Source organism: Lonchura striata, chromosome 2, assembly GCF_046129695.1.
Source record: "Lonchura striata isolate bLonStr1 chromosome 2, bLonStr1.mat, whole genome shotgun sequence".
NCBI lineage: Eukaryota > Metazoa > Chordata > Aves > Passeriformes > Estrildidae > Lonchura > Lonchura striata.
The window spans coordinates 86,939,697-86,963,904 of record NC_134604.1 but is presented as its reverse complement, the minus strand read 5'-3'; the positions used below and the strand labels follow the sequence as shown (position 1 = coordinate 86,963,904).

Genomic DNA, 24,208 nt, shown 5'->3' with positions numbered 1-24,208 from the left:
TCTTGGCATTTCTTGAGGGCTGTGCTGCAGTGACGACTTAACGATTTTCCATTTGGTCCAGTCAAATAGACCACACACAAAAAGGACCTGGCCTTTTTATGTGTCCCCAGTACTATTTTGTCTTTGGTGCCTCAAGTTGGTGATACTGAAGCTCAAACCACTTATAAAAGTGGTATCACTTCTATTATTACTTCTGTGCTGGTGTACCGACTGTCATGGCACACCAGAAGTTTCTGAGTTAGGATGTCAGAGGACACCTCTGTGCAACCACAGTATAATATAAAGTATATATAAATATACTTTAGATATAGTATATACAGTATAATATGAATAGAATAGAATAGAATAGAATAGAATAGAATAGAATAGAATAGAATAGAAGTGGATGAAAAATCATTGCCATCTCCAGAAGCAGAGAGGATACCAAGTGGATAATCCTATGAGGCAAGCAGAATAATGGCTCAATTCCTGGTTCTTACCTTTAAACACTGTGTCCCTATTTTGAACAAATGTGTAAAGAGAGTGCTGCATAAATACATCCTATAGCTAACTTTGTCAAGGAGACATGGGGAAATGCAAAGCCCAGGACAGTAGTGTAACTCACAGCTGTGTTCGTGTAGCAGAGTTGCTTGGGGTGATCAGTCATTCTGATAGTATTGGACATCAAAACTTTTATCAGTGTCATACTCTGATTGTCATGTATACGCTGGCAATGGACCATTGGGCTCTCTGAACTAAGCCAAGCGTTTGTGAGCCTTCAGTACAGGGAGAAAGAGCTGTGGCTTTCTGGTCTGGCTGTGGAGAGAGCCTATCTGCAAAAGAGGAAACCTTTCTGCAAAAGCAAAACTGAAACCCACTTGTATTCCCTTTAAAGATCATGTTCACCTTTTAGGGATTTCCAGAGGGGAATGAAGTTATAGCAGACATTCACTGCAAGCTCTGATTAAATTCAGTATTCCACTGCTCAGCTTGAGAAACACAAGCTAAAGCCAAAGGATATGCTATTCAGAAGACCATATCTGAAAATCAAAGGCAGACTGGAAATCTCTTAAATCTTACATCCTCTCTCACCTTGACATGTATCACTACTACTGTAACATTGAATTTTCTCAAAAATCCTGACTCTTCAGGTTGCCCCTTATCCTGTTCAAAGTATCCATAGCAACCCTCTATGAAGGATTACAGGAAATCCAGTATCTTTTACATAAAATCTCTTTTATAGGGGAGTGAAAAAGTAGGAAATTAGTTCTGGATATTTTCTGGACAGAATACCTTGCCCCATTACCTATGTAAGTATTTTTACTGAAGAAAAAATTCTGCTGGCCTTCCATGCAGCCATCAAGTTTATTTTTAGAAGCATTATATGTTGCCATCTTCAAATGCTTGGATTTGTCTTGCTTTGCAGAAGAATATCAGAGCACTGTAAGTAAGACATGTTTGCACAGATGCTTTTCCTACTTACCCATTTTGTGACCATGTTTTCCCTGTGGGAATACTTAAATAAGGCCAGCAATATTTCAGAGAAGATAATAGGACAAACTAAAGCTCATAACAAGTTACCTCAGATTCCATCATGTTCCCAAGAGGATGTAGGTGAACTCTCCTGTATGAGATCAGCTCAATACAAAATTTCACCTGAAGCTGTCCCCAGTGCATCTTGAAGGAATAAACAGCACAGACCAGTTGTCAGCATATGACATGATACTAGTTTGCTGCAGTTATTCTTGTAGTTATCTGGGATCTCTCAATACAAGATATTTATGTGTGACTTTCACATCACATCCATGTAGAAGACAACCTGATGACTTCTCTGAGCTATTGATAGTCTACAGATAATCTGCAATTAGGCTTTTGTTTCCTTTCCATCCACAGAGCAGCCATCAGCAAAAACAGATCTTATTTTAGGGAAGCTGGACTTCTTAGGGACAAAACCTGCCTATGAATTTGTTTACGTTCATGGAGCTAGAGGCAGATGGGTGGAGAGCTGTCCTCACAAGATGTCCACGCTGTGGGAGGGTGGTCCCCATTCCATTTGGTGGTCATTGTTGCCATGCTCCTGGCAGGGAAACAAACCTCAAATGTACTCTGTCTGAATAATAATGAGTACAGGCCCAACAGCAGATTTCTCACCTTAGAGGGAAGCTGAAACAATACTTCTCTACAAGGTATCTACACAAGGCAGAGGATCCAATGAAGCATAAAGAGATGCACTGGGTAAAAGGAACACTTTGATGTGTTCTGGAACACAATTCTGCTGGTCAAGGAGATGCCCAAGTTTAGAAGTTATATCATTGACTTCAGGAGACATTCTTTCTTTTCAGATGTATGTGATGCTTCCCACATCTTTAGCCTCATGAATAGTTTCCTCTTCTTTAGGACATTGATGTAATTCCTGTTAAGTGGAAGAACACCCTTTTTTAAAGAGACTTGCTATCTGTGAGTCAATCCTTCAATTTTTTTTTCCATAGCAGGTTTTTATCTTTGTAACAGTAACAGCCTCATGTGCAGAGGGAAGATCAGGCTGTAGTGGTTGAACCTTGAGCCATCTTATTCCAAGTTTCCAATGCAAAGTTTCAGATGCAAGACTTTCACATTCTTCCCTTCCTACCCCCTTCAATATATATTGATGATATATATATTTAGCTCTGTTAGCATAGTTACAAAAACTTATCAGAAAGCTAGGTGTAATGCATTTTACAGATACAAGGTAGTGTCCTTGAAATTTGAGGGGAAAAGTTTGAAGAAAAACAGGACTGCTTCTACTGTTAGACGTAAGGATGCTTCCACTGTAGACCTTTAAAAGTCTGCATGTGGCATGTACAGCATTCATTTACTGTGCATTTTTTTTCATGGGTTCAGATTTTCTACTCAGAAACCCTAAAAAGAAAAGATTCCAAACTGGGGAGTTTCCCTTGAATACCTTCCCTTCCATATCCCCAGTTTTCCAGAGTAACTGATGTGGTTGACACATCTTTTGTGTTTTTAAGTGTAACTTTAAGGGGATCTCCTCCGCTTCCTTTACTCTCTTCTCTCTCCTTCTTTCTGTTTTCCTCTAAAACAGAGAGTCTTGAGATGAAAACTTGGCCTACTGAAAACAATAGGGGTTTTCCCATTCAGATTCCATATCTAGAAGAGAGAAAGGTGAACTCCACTGCCTCATTACTGTCTTCCTCTGAAAACATAAAGCAAAGGACATAACACGCCTGAATCTTGGCAGGGTTCAAAAAAATCTCTGCGGTAAAAATACTAATGATATACCCTTTTGATTGCAGTGGCTTTTTAAAGCAAGAATTTTCAATCTTTTCCAGTATGTTTTGTTTGCTTGTTTTATTTCTTTGTGAAGCTTCTGCCTTTTCAGTCAGGAAGTAAATGGATCATTTTTAAGACAATAATTAATCTTGAAGTGGAGGAAGGGTGGCTGTATTCCCCTGCTATGCACAGCAAGCACTGAGAAATGTGAAGAATTTGGCAAGGGTTCTGTTCACCTTTTTTTTTTTTTTTTACAAGAGGAGAGTGCCCTGGAATGAGCACCCTGTCAGAGCATTTTTAAAGAAAGGACATAATCTGTACTTTTCTCATTTCCCACAAGCTGTTTTCAAGTCACCTCAGAGCATTTGGCTGGCTTAGATGACAAATTCATTCAGCACTTACATGGGATGTTGTGTGGCTTCCCAGATGGTTATGAAAACTTAGGCAGGCTGAGGAAGAAATTGGGAATGCAGTGTTTTCATTCATGACTGAAGGAGAGCTTGCATTAGGTTACAGGAAAAGTTTTATCATGGTCAGGTTTAATCCAAACCATTCTGTGCAGTTGCAATAATAAATTTTCCAGTTTCCAGGTAATATACTTTAACTACAGCGTGATATCTGTGATAGATTTCTTTTTTTATATACTCAAAGGCCCTTTATAGCTTTTCCAGTTCAGGGTAGATTTAAGATGTTGACAAGTGTCTTCAGAGACAATAAGGATTTTTGATTTCAACCCTCAACGCTGCTGCTGAATAAGGCTGTCTTACTTCAGTAAGGATTTCAGCAGAAGCATGCAGGGAATTTTGTTTTTCTTATGTTGACTGTAGCAGAACACTCGATTTTTGTTTTGCAGACTAACAAGGGGGATGAGCTTTCCAATCGCATCCAGAATACTTTGGGCAACTATGATGAAATGAAAGACTTGTTAACTGACCGGTCAAACCAGAGCCATCTCGTTGGGGTTCCAAAACCGGGGGTTCCTCAGACACCTCTCCCCAAGACTGATGAGCATCATATTGCAGACTCGAGACCACCACCTCCTCCTCCTATTTCCAGCACTACTTCTTCCACACCAGCATCCCTAGCTGCCCAGCAGAGCAAAAGTACCACAATGGGCTGGCAGAAGTCAGGGCATAATGCCACTTCAGATGGCCAGCAGAGAGCAAGCAAACATGGACACCGGTCGCTGGAGTCACACAAGGGTGACTTCAAACTGGCGAGCCAAAAATCTAATTTGGAGAAACTAAAACACTATGCATCGAGTCCCACCTCCTCCTCTTCCTCCTCCTCCACTTCCTCTTCCTCCTCCGCCACTTCCTCCTCCTCCTCCTCCTCCTCCTCCTCCTCCTCCTCCTCCAATACTGCCCAGCAAAGTTCACTGAGGGCCACATTAGGAGACAACACCAATAGAGTTCAGCAGCCAGCAAAGCTCAGCTGTAGCTCAGAAGGAGGAACCAAAGTCCAAGAGAGGCCAGCAAAGCATGGTGGGGGGCACTGCGTCCAAAACTTCCCACCCTCTCTTGCTTCAAAGCCCAGTCTGGGTCAGCAGAAGCCAACAGCTTATGTAAGGCCAATGGATGGTCAAGACCAGGCTCCTGATGAGTCTCCAAAGCTGAAGTTACCAGCAGAGACGACCAAGTCATATCGGGGAGTGCCTTCCAGCAAGCCTGATTCGGCCAGGACCAAGTCAAAGATCACCAAGTTCAGCATTCCTAAGCAAGAAGAAGTAAGTGTTTTTATATTTCTTATGACATACCTCCAGTGATGGATGGATGGATGGATGATGTTGCTTATTGCACCTACCTCTTTATAAATTTTTAACATATTGATTTGCATGCTGATATTTTTGGTGACATTGATACAGTATATTGCAAATAGAAGCCTCACAGTAATTCAAAGGTATCTCAACAGAAAAATGCTCATTGTCTTCAGGACCGAAACACTTCTTACAATGGCACATTTTCTAGTAGTATATATTATTTCACTGATTTTTTCCAGAATGCTCATTTTTAAAACCTGGATTTTTTCTTCCTGGCAGGTGTATTGCTTCTTGCTGTTCATATTTCATTGATTTCTTTCTCTTTGGCAAAGATGAAATGAAGTGAATGTGACCAGAAATAGTTCTGCCATCCTCAATGTCAAAGTAGTTTCACAATCCAAATAAATTACTTACACAGTATGAAATCTGTGGAATAGATTGTGTTTCAAGCCAATTCATGAGAAGACTGAAGTTTCCTTAAAGAATTTCCATCTGTAGAAACCTGGTGTAGTGGGTTGACCCAATACACCTGGCCATACTGCAAGTATAAGAACTTGTCTGAAAAAGCTTTTAGACAACATTTATTTATCAGCAATAGATATAAAATATTTCTGCTTGGATTTACTGTATATTCATTTATTTTACATTCCTTTCATGCCAGGAGGACACTTTCCTTTAGCACTTTGTCTGTGATTGTTTTTTGACTATTTGGTCTTTTTCGATGGGAAGGAAGCGATTCGTTTTGGCAGAATAAAGGGTATTTTTTTATTCAAGGGTGTATTCAATGGCCTGCATGTCAATACAAAAGTGGTCACATCATGCTCTTGTGAAAATTGATAGATCTCCCATGAACTCAACAATTTATAGTATTTATAGGACTATAGGACTCTATTTGACTGAATCATGGTGACTTTGCCAGAGAAGAGGCAATGATTGTTTACTATTTTTTACAGCTGTGGTGTGTCTTGAGATGTTTTAAGTCTTAAAATCTTGTTCCTGGCATTGTTAAAGGAGAGGAAAAATTTAATTTTTGGTGGAGTTCTCTGGCCTCTTAATGCCTGCTTTTCAGAAATGGAGTTGACTCTTGTATTCCCCTTGGGTTTGGTTTGGGAAAGAAATCTCTCTGGAAGCAATTATTTCTGTGATTTTTCTCTAAGTGAAAGTTCCATCAGTTCCAAACAACACGTAGGTGATATGTTGTTCCTGAAAAGGGGTTGTTTTAGGCTTTTAAGCTAGATCTTATAAGCAAATTTAGCATTCACAAAGTGCTGTAATTGTGCAGATAGATCAGGTAACGGCAGATAGTAATATCCATTTAGCTGTTATTGCCTCTTTCAGACTTGTGCTAGATAGTAATCTGCAACTGGGAAGTGTTGTTAGAATTAAAGATGCCTGTGGCAATTATCTGACTCTTTCAAATTTCCCCCCTTTACATGTATGCAATACTCTAAGGACTAGTATGGAAAGGAGTTCTGATAGGCAATCATTTGTCTGAAACTCAGGATTTACCATTTGCATTCCAAATATGCCTACCTCTGGAAAGAAAAATTTAATTTGTTGTATGCAATCCATGCTGCTGCATAAGCATAAGTTTATACTGCAGTTTCTAGATGAGGAGACATAGCTGACTTGAAACTAACTTGTTTAGATACTGATGACAATGTAGATTATAGTAGGAGAGAGTGGACTGCAGGTTACCTACTAAAATATTCACCAATTTCTCACAGATTTTATGTGATGCAGTGTTAATGAAACAGTATTTGATAAAAGAATATTAACATTCAACTGAAGTTGAAGGACGTGGACCAAAAGCAGTGTCTGCTGGTTTAAAAAATATTTTTACGAAAAATGATGGACAAATTTCTAAGGCGAAGAATAGTAGGCACTATAGGTGTTGGGGTTTGAAACTGGAGCTAATGAAAGACAATGTTCAGATGTGAAAAATCAATGAAAGATAACAGACCAGCTATTTTTCATTTATCCTGATATTTTGCTTGTTCTAACTTTTTCCATCCCAAGTGGCTCAAGCTGAAACTTGTAACCCACTTGTATTGCTACAGGGAGAAATACTGACCAAGACTGAAACTTTTTTATTCAGTGTTGCCTAATCCACCCGCTCTTTGATTTTCAGTTGGACTTCTAAAATTTCAAAATGTTTTTCCATTCCTATTATTTGTATCATAAATCTTCTAGTAGAGTTGTGTAAGAATTCCCATCCTTTTTAAAAATTTCTGCTATTAAACTCATAAATTTTCTCCTTTACATCAAATGTTTGCCATCCCCTTTTAGGGCCAGAAGTTTTAAGCTGCTTGCAGCACAAAAGCTGCCATGGGCCTGTGAATGTTTGCAGGCAAAATGAGTCATCTGTTGTTCAGAGTAAGGCTAAAGGTGCTGGCCAGGACAGACCTAGTATCCCTAGAGGCTGTGGGAAGAGTAGAGATGTCATATAGGATCACTGTGAGGGAAAGCATGCGGATAAGTAAGCTCCAGCAGCCTGGAAGCTACACAGAAACAGAAATGAGAGTGGCAGAATGCTGCTTAAGAGCAGCCAAGAAAGAAGGAGAGGAGCAGAGGGCTTGGGGTAGGGTATCTGGTAGTGAAATGAAGCTCTATATCTGCTAAAACAAAAGGTGTGTGTCTGAGATGGGCTAGGTAGGGCAGTCACTGTGCTCTGGGGTTCGTGCAGGCAGCGCTGGGAGGCCTTCCTGGCTCCTGGGCAGCTTGCTGTCCACCAGAATCCCCATGTCCTTCACTGGAGAGGTCATGTCCAGCCAGTTAGCTCCCAGCCTGTATTGTTGATGAGGTTATCCCTCCCCTCAGTCAGTATTTTCCCTTTCTAGATTCTTATCAATTTATCTAATACCAGTTCTGGGGCCCCCAACCCAAGAAGGATGTGGACCTGCTGGAGCAAGTCCAGAGGAGGGACACCGAGCTGATCAGAGGGCTGGAGCACCTCTCCTGTGAAGACAGGCTGGGAGAGTTGGGGTTGCTCATCCTGGAGAAGGGAAGACTCCAGTGAGACCTTATAGCACCTGGACCTAAAGGGAGCCTGCAAGAAAGCTGGGGAGGGACCTTTTACAAGGGCATGTAGTTACAGGACAAGAGGAAATGACTTGAAGCTGAAAGGGCGTAGGTTCAGATTAGATATTAGGAAGAAATTCTTTATTCTGAGGGTGGTGAAACACTAGAAAGTGTTGACCAGAGAAGCTGTGGATGCCCCATCTCTGGAAGTGTTCAAGGCCAGGTTGGATGAGGCTTTGAGCAATGGGATCTAGTGGAAGGTGTCCCTGTCCACAGTACTGGAGTTGAAGTTAGATTATCTTTAATGTCCATTCAAACCCAAACCCATTCTATGATACCTGTGCACTTCCATTTGTGTTACCCAATTTAAAAGAACCACCAGTGGAAAAATAAACACATAATGAAAGAAAGTTAAGCTTCGCTGTAAGGACTGGAGAATAAGAAGCAATGTGACAAAAAGTGTGTGTGTGTGTGTGTGTGTGTGTGTGTGTGTGTGTGTGATCAGCAGGATAGAAAACCCTCTTCTGCACATTACATGAGGTTTTCAGAGAAACAGGGCAGAGTTGGCTGCACTGCAATTATTATCCACTGGAAATAAGATCTCTTGAATACAAATTATAGACCATTACTTTTCAATACATGAAAAGGGTTGATTTTTAATGCAGTTCAATAACTCATTTTATATTTTTAATCAGTTTTGGAAAGCCTTCAATACCTTGACACAGACTGAAGCTTATAAATTTTTTAAATTGTTTTAATGAGAATAATTTGGATAGACCTGTGTGTAGAAAGGTAGCATTTACTCATTTGGGAATTTAATCTTTAGTAGCCAGGTTCAATAGTGTTAACTAGAATCCATACCCAACCTCCTGGTCATTCCAAAATTATCATACTGCTCTGTAGAGATGATAGCTCATCATCTCAAGTACTGGTATTCCACATTTTCAACTACTTAGAAATTATATTGCTGTAGGTAAAAGTCCACTGCATTGGATAAAAGGGAAGAAAAATTTGATACCAGAGTATAGAGGAAAAGAGGCAGGGAAATCAAGTGCCTCTCTTACCTAAATGTTCTTGAGTGAAACAATAAGAAAAAGCAAAGGGTGGCAAATCATATTCTTTATATCCAAGTTCTGTTTTTGAATTTCATCTCGTAGACTGCATGCTGCATTTTTATTACATTGAAGAAGCCTTATCTATTGTTCTCTGCTTGCTTTTCTTAAGGGTTATGAAGCAAAGAAATAGAGGTTGTATTCAAAAATGACTATGAGCCTAATGGTAAAAAAGAAGATTTGGTTTTGTTAAATTTGGAAACACATTTATGTGAAACATAGGGAAGGTCATCATGAGGACATATACTTTCTTATTCACTTCATAGAGTACTTACACAACTTCTGCAGCAGAAGGAATGCACCATAGATTAAAGGTTGAGTTTGGGGTTGTTTTTTGTTTTTTTTTTCCTTTTTCTTTTTATTTTGCCCTGATGATCTTACTCAGGCAAATTCCTATTTGCTTGGGTAAGATACTCTCTGCAGTCACTCTCCTTTGAGTGGCTATTTATAGCTATCAGCATCTGGCACACACTCTAGCAAGTGTCCTTTGAATCTGCAATCTCTTTTTTGCCTATTAGCTCTATCCCCACGTATTAATGGAAAGCAAAAACACCTCACAACTCTTTTCTCTGTCTGAAAGAATTACAGTTTGGCCTCAGTGTTGATAATTTTATCAAAATCAGTCTCTTTTAAGAAGAAGTATGTATAATAAGCAGTTCCATTCCAGTTTAAAATTGAAGATGCAAGTTCATGTGCTGCTACATTTCATTTGAGAACAGAAGGTCCAGTGAAAAAACTAAATAGGGAATATAGTCAGTTCATGCTTCATCTGGAAATCCCACATATCTGTAGGACAGTAGAGGGGAAACAGTATCTTATGAGGAAGGAAAAGGGTTTAGAGGAGATCTAAGTGCTTTTCCTCAGAGGCACAACACCACATCCCCCTGGCTGCAGTGGAGCCTGTTGAAGTGTTGCAGGACTAAGAGTAGAATCAGGTTTTTCTTCTCTGCTTCCCAGGGTGTTTACTAGAAAGGCAGAAATGAAAATAAAAGCACAGTCAAAGATGCTTTTAGATGAAAAGGGAGGGAGAAATTGAATGCATTAGCAAAAGGGTCCAGACTTCTTCCGGCACCGTTTCAGGATGCGCCCGAAGAGGCTGGAGACATAAACACAGAATTGTGTGTTGATACTCCTCTACCATTTATTGACTTCATTGAAGAATTGCAGTGCTTGAGAAGCCAGTTAGCAATCACAGCACTTGAGTACTTGTAAGTATGAGCCAGTTGTAGATGTTTTCTTTCCCAGATGTTCGTGCTGCATTTACAAGGAGACACAGATCAATTCATCCCTGTAATGGTAGCACTGACCTTCCCCACAAGTAAGAATGTTTTCCCACATTAAACAGGAAGAACTGCACAACAAGATCAGTGTGGTGCAGTGATCCCTGCTAGTGGTGAGTTACTCAGGACCTTCAAGTGTGTCTGTGGGAGGGCTGTGTGTTACTGCCTGTATTTATGTAGCAGAGTTCAACAGGGTAGGACTTTGAAGAAACAGTGTATTAAATAGAGTGGTATTGGAAATGCTCTTAACAAACACAGTGGAGACCACAATGTGAAAGGTTTTTTTTATTTGGTATAGTTTTTGAATCATGACACAAGCCTTTGCCTTTCTCCCCTTCTGCAGTCTCCAAGGCACACGACTGTGTGTGAGGGCAGCTTCAGTGAGCACAGTGGGCCTAATCTCTCTGATTATTCTTCCATGACAGCTCTTGTAGAATGGAAATGCTATTTAGACACCTTAACTTTACTTTTAGAGCTCCCTACATTTACTGTTTCTACCCTCATTGAAACAAATTTCTCTTTTGAATTAATAGTCAATATATATTTTTTTTCTGGGACAGCACTAGCTAAACTTATTGATAGGTTTTTGAAAATAAAGAATTTAATAGAATAATAACCTCTAAAGTTTTCTGTATGGATTGATTACCATATGGTATGTGCTGTGCATTTGTTGCTATGATTAATCACTTGTTCCTCATTGTTTTTCATTGGTAGGATGACTATGATCAGAGAAAAATATCTTGAAACTAGATGTAAATTTACAATTTTCAAGGATATTCCTTAATGTTTCTGCCTGTTTTTTGGCTAGTTTTCCCTGAGATTGTTGTTTTCTAATTATTGAAAACATGCTTGAGCAGTTCATTCAGGTCTCTCATAAGTCAGATCCTCCCTTTGATAAAACTGGTCTTTTCATCTTTTCTGAAGTGGGAAAAGTAGCCACTTTTGGAGTAAGGAAAGGTCAGTGGATGTAAGAAACAAATTAATTGTGAGGAACTTTTCTTGCCTTTTAGTTTTTAACTGCCCCTCCCTGCCCCCACCTCCCTTGAGTGGATGGTTTAGTTTATGAATCAGCTCTGGAGCTGATACAAGAGTGCATACATAAAAATGTCCACAACTATGTTTAATTGCTTCTTTAGTTCCCTGTGGTAAGCACTAAAGTTATTGATGAAGGAAATAAGATTTCTGGAATTACAAACCCCAGATTTTAATTGTACATTTTGTCTGATTTTTTTTAATCCATTGTAGTGCTTATGATGATAACTGCATGTAATAAAAGTTGTCCTGACCAGAAACAAAGTAGTCTAATAGATGTTCTTTGTAAAATGTGCCTGAAAAGATACACGGTATTGCTATCACTTTTCCACCTTTGGCCCCATTAGCGTGGATTGCTCCCAGGCCTGTAAGGTATTCAGCAGCTGGAGAAAGCAACTGCTCTGGATGTGGTTGCAGGAGCTGCATGCTGGAGCATGGCACTCCTACCAACACAGAACTGTCCTCTACGTGAAGTTTGGCTGAGCATGTTCTCCCCATCAGTTTCATGGCTACTTAAACTAAAGAGAGGGTCAAGGTACGGAGAGGAGAGCAAGGGTGGGCTTGCAGTGGAGTTCAGATTACCAGTGGGATACTGAGGGACTCTGTTTCCCAGACCTCCCCTTGCACAGCACTGGAGAGTTGTGTCAATGTGCAGCCAAGTGAGGAGTCCAAGCCCTTGCTGCCTCTGCAGAGTACTTATGTTAATACCAGCTCACAACCTCCTTTCCAATAATTATAGCAACGTAGGGCATTTCTGTCTACTCTTCACCTTCACAGCAATCTGTCAGGGATAATGTAGGATGTAAAGGTGGTTTAGGATATTTTAAATTAAAAAAAAAAAAAAATCCATGAAAATTATTTAACTTCTTTGTTCTGTAATTTCCCAGTGTTTCATGAATCAGAATGTCATGAAAGTGCTACCACTGAACATACTCACAGGGTTCAGGTATGACTGATGAGTAAGAGAACTAAAGGAAAATACAGTGAGCTTCACAGATCACTGTTAATTCCAGCTAAATAAATAATGTATATGTGCTGCTTGATGTATAAGGTTAAAGAGGTCAGATCTCCGGCAAATGTCACTTCATCCAGCCAGGCCAGAAGCAGTTAAATTCTTTATTATTGGTCACATATTCACATAAGGATAAATGAAGACAAATATACTTTCAAATATCTGCATGTTACATACTTGATTTACACTGTCTGTTGTAAAGTTTTCATTTTTGTACCACTTCTGAATATTGAAGATCTATTCCTGTGGTATCACAAAATAGCTTCCTAGAAAAGTAATTAACAGGAGGGTGTTTTTTTTTCAAGTTCAGAAAAGATATATAATGTAAGCATCTGATTTCCTGTCACTCTTGGTTAACTTTGTATGAAAATGGATAGCTTCCAAATTAAAGCAGGCACCGGACTGTCTGGAGAAAAATGCATCTGTAAAGAAATGTGTACATTATATATTCATGTTGTTCCAAATCTCTTAATTGTATTTCATACATAACAGTTGCATGTTCTGAAATATGGTACCTTTTTTATTTCATGGGTCAAAACCAGCATGCCAGAAAGGATGAGGTTGCTCCTTACATGGCTTAGGACAAGTATCTCCTTTCCGAAATTCCCCTATACATTTCCCACTTTCTTCCCTTCCCACCACTATGTTTCTCTGAGAAATGAAGGCATGATGTGAAGTCACTTTTCACCATGTTTTATTCAGAAGATAAATATACAAAAATAATTCAAGCCAGTGAGCCACCAGGTCAGGAATACTGAGAACCAGCATTTTCTCTCAGAACCAAAAATTGCTATTCATACTCCTCTGCATTTACTGCAAATGGCTGTAAGGGAAGCTTATGTAACTAGAAAGAAAGGAAAACCAAGAGCATTTCATGTTAGCTCTTATCACTAACAGATGTTTAAGGAGAGGGCTGGAAGACTCTCTGCTTTGTAATTACTTTGAAATGAGATATTAAAGGTGATTTTTTTTTCCTTGCACATGCTAAAGATTATTAGTGATATTGCTAATCAAATCTTGCATTTATTTAAAGGTAGTTGTATAACCACAGTCAAACACAGAGGTAGATATAACTTCATGTGACTGCTGAAACTTTGAGATCTGAAGTAGAAAAGGGGAAGACAGCTGTGAGATTATTGATCACAGATATAATCAAACAAATTATTAATACAAAGTGTATAAAATGACCATGATTTGGCAGTTCTGAAATATTTTCCAAGAGGATTTCTCTGATTTTAATTACACTCTCAGGGACATCTGATATAAGAATGCATATTATCAGAGACATCTGATACAATAAAACGTATTATATTAATAATTTCTGATTTCATGGAAGTAGCAGTCCAGAGCAGAAGTATGCTGTCTAGAAAAAAGGCATGGGATGAAGGACCAAGTGTAGTGTGAGAAGGACAGTTGGGAAAATACCATTAACAGATGATGAATTGTCTTCCTTGCACCAAAACTTTAATGTTTAGCATGCAGGAAGAGTTAAAAGTACATAGATAGAGAGGACATAAAAATGAACTGTGCTCTATAACAGTGAAGGAATCTGAGAAAATATTTGTGTGGGAAACTGAAAAGAATGAAATTATGCTTTGGGAAACTCACCGAAAAGAAGTTAGTCATGGTCTAAATTTTTGTCCTCATGGGAGGATCAAGTGCAATGTGAGACAGTTTGAAAAATACCGTAAGCAGCAATCATAATTTATGATAAGGTCTGCATGCAAGATCTTTCAGTAGCTTAGAGATGGCTGAGCAGGGCCCAAAACATTATTGTATTCTGTAGTGTGTTCCCATGAGGAAGCCTTAGGACAGCCTTCCTTCCCATGCAGTTTCTGCTCCCAGGTAGGAATGGACCTATGTCCAGACTACACCGCTGAAAAATAATCAAACTTCATGGTTGTGGTTATTTCTAAAGAAGCTTGTCCTCTCCCATGAGAAGAAAAATTTAGATAGTGGGGCATCACTGCCTTCACAGATTGTGCAATCACTGTCTCAGGAGGAAAATGCATTACCTGTTTTGCCCTCATAAGCAGGACTGCAAAAGGCACAAATCTGGGCTTGTGTGTACAAGTAGCTTCTGTGGGAGGTGGAAGAGACAAAACCTCATTCTCAAATGGTGTCTAAGTATTTGTGAACAACCTCTACAAAGAGCTGACATCTGAAGCATGGCAGATCCTTTTTTCCCTCCACCCCTACGCCTAGGGAATATAGCTTTTGATAATACCCAGATGCATTCTTATCAATAAACAAAAAATTCTGGGTTTTACTACTGTAATCTATTGCATTCAGGAGTTTCAAAGCTCTTCATAAGCATTAATGACATCTCTGAAAATAATATTTTGAATATGGTTACAAAAGGGATTAGCTGAGGTGAAGGCAGATGGGGACACCTTCTGTGATACTGCTGCTGCCAGAACAGGCCTGCTTGCCTTGGCCCCACTTCCTGGTGGTCTTAGTGGAGGGGTCAGATGGAAGATATGTGAGAGGCTGCTAGAGGACAGGATGGCACACCTGAAATATGCACCTTATTCCATTCCCAGACCAAGACTGGACAGAGTTATAGTTGGCCACAGGCTCACAGTAAGCAGAGCCAGGGTGTTTTGGTGTCAAAGCTGAGTGCAAAAGCGCCAAGACCAAACCCCCAGTTCCATGTTGTGTTGCCTGTGCCACAGCTGACCCCATACAGAGTGACACATGAAACTCTTCCATAACTTCGCACTGGAGATGGAGGTAAATGCAGAAACATAACTAAAGGCATCTTACTAAAGTCAAATTAGTGTTCCTCACTGTATTTCTTCCTGTCATTTGGGTCACTTGAGGCAGAGACCGTTCCTGAGTGATTATGTCACTTATGGTTTACCACTTCCATCTGAGTTATTTACTGCACATCCTCCACTAGAAATTAATAGGAGTTTTGCCATTGCATTCAGTGGTATCAAGACCAGGGTTTGACAGGGAGGAATATTTCTATTCTACATTGTATGAACTTCCTTTGGTCAAGAAGATATTGCTTGAGGGAAGATGGTCTTTTGTCTTCAATCTTCCTTTGTTTTGTTCCAGAGTGCAGATTTAACACTTGTGGTTATTTTTTGGTGTCATTTTTACTTTGAAGAAAGTCAGCAATAGTAATACAGAATAAAAATTGGAGCAGAAGCCAGCATTTGAACTCAGAAACACTATGGTGCATTAATCTATTAATTTCAGGTCATGTCTTTAGCGCATCAAAGGAGCTTCTTGACCAGTCTGAGGTGCTTGAGTAATTTTTTTCTCTTGTGTAATTAAAGTTTCTAGCTCTCTTTTCAGAATTGGTTTCCTCACCAACTGTTCAGTGAATAAATCTACGTGAGTGATTTCCTGACAATCGTACATTAGGAATTATAGCATATCTCTCCTCATAACTTACAGAACTATCTCAGTACAGAGAAGAGACCATAAAACATGCCGAATGGGGATTTCTCAGATATGCTAATTGCTGCTATATAAAGAGCACGGGATGAAGAGCTGCCACAGAGGAAGTTCAGCTAAAAAGTATCTGCCACAAATCTTTGAAGGTCCACAGAGAAGCAAATCCTTCTGCTGCCACTTATCGGCAGAGCTCTGCTGAGCAAAGGCATTGTAGCTGAGTGAGCTTGGGCAGGGAGGGCTGGTGGCTCCCTGCAGCCCAGTGCAGTGGCCAGCAGGAGCTGGGACAGGGGTCGGCCTCTCCAGGATGCTGCCAGCATCTGGGGGCCTGTGGGGTTGGCACAGGACCAGTATAGGAAGCATTCCCCACCTTCCTGGATTCTTGGTTGTGGTGCCCAGGCAACGTTTTTGTCTATTCTAAATTACACCCTAAATGAAGACCTAATTAATTTCTCTTGAAATGGACTGGATCACATTTCCCACTCCCATCTTCTCCTCTATGAGATGGCTCTCAGAATAAAGCTGCTGTTTTCTTAATTTTTGTGTATTCAGAGCAAGGGCTAAACTAACTAATGGACATCCACTGCCTCTTCTGAGAAGCTTAGGTTTGCCATTCAGTGACAGGAAGATGGTGTCCATGTAAATACTTTCCTTTTTTTTTTTTTTTTTTTTATTTATATGAAATTGATAGCTGTGCCAGACTTTGCAAATGAACTCCTTATCTGTAGAGTACCACAAAAGAATTTACAGCATGGAAGGGAAGATTCAGTTCAGCAAATCTGCTGTAGCCAGGTGTGAGTTACTCTCCTGTAGCTTTTCTATATGATGCATTTTATGCATTGACTACAGATAGGTATTTTTGCACTCAGCAGAGTGGGGCTGGATCACTGAACTAATTTTAAGTAGGCCATAAAGCATCATTGTTGAATACTGATTTTTAGCCATTGCACTTCACTTTTGCCGCAGATTGACCCAGTAGACAAAAACCAAAATTGCTGTGCCCCAGCAACTTACTGCAGCTCTGCTACTACTACTGATACACCTATACACTTTTATTTGTTTTGTGAACAAGTTTTCTGTACTGTGAAATATGTATCTTACTGAAGATTAATATGGAAAGATTAAACCACATTGCTATTATTTATTAATCTTAATATGGACTACTTTTAAAATAAATCAGCTAGACAAATAAAACAGTACAGAAATGGAATGTGCCTTTGTAGGCGCTGTGGGAAACTCAGCTGTTGAACTGAGGGATATCAGTTTCTAGACAGCAAAGATAGTCTGCTTATTTTAAAGAAATAAGTTCAACTATTTGCCTCCTTATTCTAAAATCATGGTTTTGGGCATGATCAGACAATATGAAAAAAGTAACTTTCAGTGCAGCCTTGTGTGTTTTGAAACACCAAGTGAAATACGATTAACTTTAAAATGGTAAATTGTAATGCTAAAAAGAAAATCTTCTGTCTTCCGGGTGTGACTATCTTTTTAATTTGATGATGTCACCCTGCAAGCCATTAAAGCAATATCAATGAGCAGGCTGTGCATTTTCTAATGATTACTGTGGAGTTGAAAAAGACTCTATAATGTTCCTGCAGTTTGTTCATCATTTTTGTTTGATAATTGTCCTGAAAATCAATGACAGCTACTGAGTACAGAAATTTGATTGAACCAAGTATAAATATAGGCAGCAATTTAGACTGTTCTTACTCAATAGGAAAATGTCTTTGGCTAATAAGTGGATTCCTATCTAAATTCATGAGTTCTTTTATGACATTTTGGGTTAATCCTGAAATAGATTAATCTTTTTCTGATAAAGTTGCATAAGCTGTGATTTTTCTGGTGACCACATTTAATTGGATATTAAATAAAGTGCTTATCTTTACACCAACAGGTTTTATAGGCTGGATTTCACAGATTAAATAACAAGTAATAGGCACACACAGTATTTTTCTGATTAAACCCTGATATGCTCAGATTAAAAATTAAACTGTCCTGATTCAGGTAGGCTTTTGAGGTGCATGACTACAGCTGTGGGTTAAATGCACAGAAGAGAGGAAAACTGCATGATGGTGCAAAGAGCTGTGAGAACAGGTCAGCTCTGTATATTCTTCTTTCCTGCTTATTCTTCAGCAAATATACAGCAGGGTGGTTTTCTGTTGGGTTTGACAAGAAGCTTGAATTCTTGATAATGTTTTTGAAAAGCCTGAGGTTGGGATTCATTATGCAAGGTGCTGTACAAGCACACAGCGAGAAGTATCCTGTGATAGAGACTATCAGCCCTGGAAAGGCAGAGGAAAGGTTAACAGAAGCCTGGAAAGTAAATTAACCTATCGCACCTGAAGGAAGAAGATAGCGACAAGACTGAGAGAAGTACCCAGACAGAAAAACATGGATGGTGTTTGGGAGGAGGAAGTCTTAATAGGGTGAGCAAAGACCACAGTTGGAAGGAAGAGTGAGGTAAGGAGGAGGGGATGGAGAAGCTGAAGCTGAAAGCACAACTCGGCTGTTAGAGGAGGCATTTGTCTGGTACTCTGCGATGGAGAATGCAGACTGACAAAAGAGCTCCGAAGAGGCAGAAGAGAGTTAGGGCTCACTGCATTCCTTCTAATGATAATGAAGGACGCTCTTTGGAGCTGAAAGGACACTTCTGTCCCAGAAAAGTGCAGGACATTGAAAGAATTCTGCTGGATGGCTCAGACGAACATGTGAGATCAGTGGAAAGGAATAGAGCAGAGGGGAACCACCAGTGTGAGGCGGAGGCCTGCATGGGGAGGAAGTAAATGAAGACATTTCCATTGAGTAGGCTGTGCTAAACCAAATGATGTGGAGCTCATGCTAATTACAATTTTTTCCTCCACTTGTATGACATACTGTGAATGTGAAAAGAAACTGATGCCTCCCAATGTAACCAAGTCAAAAGATAACTTGGTACATGGAGCTGGCAGCTGGCATGTTTTGTTGATTTTGTGCTCATACACAGGTGAGGGAATTGAAGTAGCACTAAGCTCAGGAACTTGGACAGCCCTCTCCTGATGGATTTATTTTGACTCTCACAAGATCAGCCAGAAAGAGTTGAGGTGTGAGTTTGTCAGGTGTTTTTTCCCCTAAATAAAATTGACCTGTTGCACATAGCATGCAATTGTTCTTGAGCTGATGTCAGACTTGCAAATGGTAATTTCTCATGAGAGGTTGGTTCCTTCTCACAGCAAGTCAGTAAGGCTGGCAGGGCTACAGGTGGCATTGTTGCCCAGGCTCTGGTGACTCCAAACCACTGGCATCATTTGGCTGAGACTCAAGGCAGAAGGTGTTAAACATCCCAACGGTGTTACTGAAAGATAAAAATGGAAAATAGTTCCACTGAGTAATGGGAACAAGCATAATGGCCTTGTGCTGCACTTCAGTCTGGAGTCACTGGGCCCTGTCTTTTTGCATAGTTGAAATAGCTGGTGTCCAGATGATAAAGATGTTGACAATTATCTTCTCCTTCCTCCAGAGACCACACAAAGCTAAGCCTTTTTCTTTCACTTTTACATAACTTCCTTATATTTTGGCTTGTCATGACTTTTGATATTGGCATGAGGATATTTTCTGGAGGAATTTCCTTTGCCTTCTTGGCATTTGGTAATGCAAAGCATTTTGTTAAGATTTTTTTCTTTGAAGCCGCATTTTTTGTTAAGACCTTTCAGGATGGTGTTCTATTTGCTGCCTTTCACAGAAGTCATCTAGTAAATTAGCAGCTGCTATTTCCCGCTAAGCTTCAGAAAAATGGTAAATTACTTAAAATTTTTCTCTGACTTGTCTTATGTTTCTGGTAAAACAAGTATTTCCAAAGAAACATCAGGAAAGGGATGACAAGCTTCAGAGCTCGTGTTGGTTTTGGAGGCCAAGAGCTGGTGAAGGGCTGTATTAGCCCACATACAGTGGCTTCTGTGGCGAGGAAGGCAGCACAGGGCTGTCTGCTGGCAGCCACAGCCTGCCCTCAGAGACAAGACAGGATGCATCTCAGTGCCCAGCTGGGAATTCCCAGAGATGTCTGCAACCTCTGCTGTTAGCAAGCAGGTGGCATGTTCCCTATGCACTTGAGGCAGTGATAAACTATTATCTGACTAGCTCGGAGACTTGAACTTTTCTTAGCAGAGCTGTGTCTGTTTCTAAACCTTGTGTAAAAACAGGAGTACCTAACTTAGCACACAGTGTACCCTTAGAGATGTGGTTTGCAAGGGGTCTGTTTGTGTGTAGATCTCATTTCTTCCCTAATAAGTAGGGAAGACTTATAATAACCTGTGGAATTGTTCAAGGGGAAGCAGATCTCTGCCAAAGTCTCTGCCTTGTCAGGGTGCCGGTGCTGATACTGAAAATGCAGTATCTAGATCAACACAAAAGATAGGCATGTTTCATTTGTATGTAACATCAACCAAGGCTCTACAGGTATAAATTGGTCTCATGCCACCAACACTAGACATTTACCTCTTCACTTGCTGGTCTCTTAACTAGATGGAAATAAGTTCCCAGTATCTATGCACCCTAACACTAGTTAGATAAGGACTGCCTTAACAGAGGGTCTTTGTAAAATTTGTGTACGCAAATAGAGTGTTTCTAAATTGCCAACACAACGGCAGAAGCTTAAGTGCAATTTTTATTCCAATAAAGATGTGATGAAATTATGCCTAATGGTCTGCAGACTGCACTTTTATATGCACTTGCAATGCTCCCATTGACTTCAACTGCTGCTGTCAAGGTATTTCAGTAGTACTGAGCTAAGGATCATTACCCTGTGCTATTATAATACATTAAACTAATGCTACCATTTTTCCATTATAACAACAATACCTGACGACTGAAGGCTACCTCCGACCCAATAACTTGCAATCAAATATTTGTTTCAGATTTCAAAAGGCATATAAATTATGAGGCTTGACGAAAATGTTCAGATAAGACTAGCCCATACCTCCACCCTGGTCTTTAATTCTTTGCATGCAGACAAAGCAAGCTTGGCACTGATGGACAGTGTAGACATACTTAGATTTTTAAGAACATGAGGATTTTAGTTTGTAAGCTAGTTTAGTAAAGCTACATTTGAGCTAAGATTTTCCTGACTTTCATGCAAACAGCATGAAATGATATATCTATACTGTTCATATCCCAAATCCCAAAGCTTGTGTCCTTCAAAAACAAAGCCATTCCTAGACTGCTGTTGATTCAGCATGCATTAGGGAATACCAGTGTCCTGGAGCTAATCTCAGTTGTCTGATTTCTGATATTAAAACCAGCCCACCTTTTTTTTTTTTTTTTTTTTTTTTTTTTTTTTTTTTTTTTCCCTGAGTCCTGTTTGCTCTTATGCAACAAAAATTACTGTACTTAAGTGCAAGGGGGAGATAGCTTTGCAGAGGTTAGTCTACTGGTTCCTAAGAAATTAATAATTTTAAATATATAAAGGAAAACAAGACTAATTATATCACCTTTGCTACACTTGCTGATTGCTTGCTACTTCTTTTATCTTTTTTATAACTGACTAAAAAAGAAAGCAATAAAGAAAAGGAACTGCAAAATTCTTCAAGAGCTGAGTGATACTGCCTTTATGATAAAGTGAACCACAGACAAGATAAAAAAAGAAAGAAGCCCTGAGTTCCCTTGGAAACCTCTGTGAACTCATATTAAAAATGTACACACAACATCTGCCAGACAAACAGGAATGAGGACTTGATAACCAAAACAGAATCCAGATGTGCACAAAAATAGGCTTCTTGCTGATACCCTTTTGTCATTTGTACTGCATATATAGAGATGAGATACACAAAACCATAGGTGATTCATATAGCAGGTCCTTCTGATATTGTTTTCTCTCCAAAATACTTTTTTTTCTTTTAGTGTATATTGCTATATGTTGTTTGTCATTACAATGGGAAATATCCTTAACCCTATCTAATTTTTTCTTTACTCTTTTCCTTTTAAGAACCTGCTTTTAAGAGCTATTCTTCAGGATGAAACTATTGTTATGAAAGAACAAATAATAAAGTTACGCACAGATCTGGAAAACTGTGTTTTTCAAGACATCAGGCCAACAAATTTCATTGCAAAAGTATTTCATGGTTCAAACTCAGGGCTTACTCTAATATGGCTAAGAATTTTCTTTGTGGAATAGATGCAGCCTTGATTGCAGAAGTCCTAATTTGGCCACTTTTTTCTATTCATGCAAAGTTGCAGATACAGATTCACCTGCTTGTGCATCTTACTTTAAGTGATAGTTTATCAATGTGTAAGGTCTACTATTGGCATTATAGATGTCTTCAAGCATAACACTACCTGTACAGTGTGGCACCTCTCATCTCCCTTGCTGAAGGGACAAGTAAGATGGGGGAAAAAAAAGGATTGGCTGGTGCAGGATCATGTAGTCCTGTGTCAGAGGACACATTGCAGTTCCCGTTAGGTTCAAGAGATCTCAGTTTCTGGTACTGTTACATCCTTGTTGTTATCTTCTACTGCCTGTGAAAAACATGGCCAGCTCTCTGTATTTCCAAGAACAGCAATAGAAAGTGCTCATCTTAGGTCATTTGTGCTGCACAAATCATCTCATCAGTGCTGCCACACTGGCTGAGAGTGGTAGAGGCAGCTGGAAGGTTTAATGGAGTTTCTTGTATTACCTGGAGGCCCTTCCTGCAAAACACACACAAGCTGTACATAGAAAAAAGGCATATACATATTAGCACCACTTTGCTTTCCTGGCTCTGTAGCCCCCCTCATTTTTAATGGAGATTTAATTTAAATTCTTTATGCACTGGTTTGCTGTTAAAATCTTGCCATTTACCATTTGCAGATAGTTATGTACTTCTGTGAAATAGCATTTATGATGCTTTGGTTTAATTATTTGCCTTATAATGGTGTCCACTCTCCAGGAACTGGTTCTCAAGCAATAACCCTTTTTTGTAAGCATGCAAAGATGTGCATGCAGATATCTGCAGGAACACTTTACAAGTCTCAACCCCTCCACTTAAAGGTGAGTATCACTAAAATGTGCAGATTTTAAATCCAAGCTCCTGCTTCAGCTTCTGAAATGAGTACCAGAAGAGGAGGAGTGAGGACACATCAGTTTGAGTACTTACAGTAAGAGCTGTATTCAGGCTTCTTTTATCAGACATGCATCCATCTGAAAAAAACTGCGCTTCAACTTAATAATCTAGTTCTGCACAATACTTAAAGTAAACAAATTAATTCTACAGAGGGATTTAAATTGAACAAATGTATTCACTAGGGAAAGCATAGTGGCATGGCTGAATGGCTTAAAATACAGCTGAGGCGAAACTGTTCTTCAAATTATCAGCAGATCTGCAGATTTGCTCCTTAAACAATTTATAGACCTTGATAATCACATTCATTCTGAAATTATCATAGATTTACACACAGGAAACAATTCCAAAAAACTGCTATGATAGTTTGACTAAAGCCAGTGATATTGAGCTATGAAATAGCCCATAGCTTGGAAAGATGTGACTTTGGAGTGAGGAGAAGACAATCTAAAGAGTCATTGTGTTGTAAGAGAGTCTCTCAAGATACTGCAGCTTCTGATGGACATGCTGCAGTTCTGGGGGCCCAGTCACTTTTGCATTAATAATCTTGCCCTGCTTTCACAGGGCATGATGCTATACCATTTTTACTTTGAGAGGGTTGCGTTCCTTCTCCACTAAATGATGCTAGGTGACCTTTTAAAATGTGTGGATAAATGAAAGGGCAATAAATTTTGTGCTTGTCATGATTTAAGGAAGTAATTGTCATATTTTCCTCTTTTTTATTTTGCTTTTAAAGCATGTCATTTACAAATAGAAGTGCCTCAGGGCAGTTCAGAAAGCAATTCAAAATTGTATCTTATTTGACATAAAAAATTTTGGTATTGGATTGCATGACTGAAATGTGGCCTTATTAGGTATTAGTGTTGCATTATATTTCACATACTGATTGAATGAATATGATGAGCAAAGACAGGATTATTATGCAAACCACCCCCATTGTTTCATATTAAAAAGTGAATATTTAAGAGCTGAAAAAGCAAATTTGTTTCAGTTACACAGCACACATTTTTCAGTATGCAAATGTGCCACATCTGTGTATTTGTTTTGCTGCAGATATAACCAGCAAGAGTTTAGTGATGAAATCTGTTCTTAATTATGATAGCAGCTGTTGGAGCAGTAGCCATTTTTTCCTCCTGATGTGAAGTTGCCTGATTTACTCATTTTTGTCTGCATTTGTCAGGGCTGCCAGTGCAGAGAGAGAACTCTTTGTGAGGGGTTGCAATTTGTTTTCTGTGCGAGAGCCAGTGAAAATTGACTAAATCTGCGCAGCG

General features: G+C 39.4%; 1 protein-coding gene across 1 annotated transcript in view; it reads left to right on the top strand.

Moving 5' to 3' along the window:
* The window catches only part of AFF3 (ALF transcription elongation factor 3), a 319,278-nt gene that overhangs the window by 51,134 nt on the left and 243,936 nt on the right, over nt 1-24,208 (top strand). Inside the window, exon 3 of the mRNA XM_021538600.2 lies at nt 4,103-4,975. Coding sequence (XP_021394275.2) covers nt 4,103-4,975 — 873 coding nt within the window. The remainder of the gene's footprint in view (nt 1-4,102; nt 4,976-24,208) is intronic.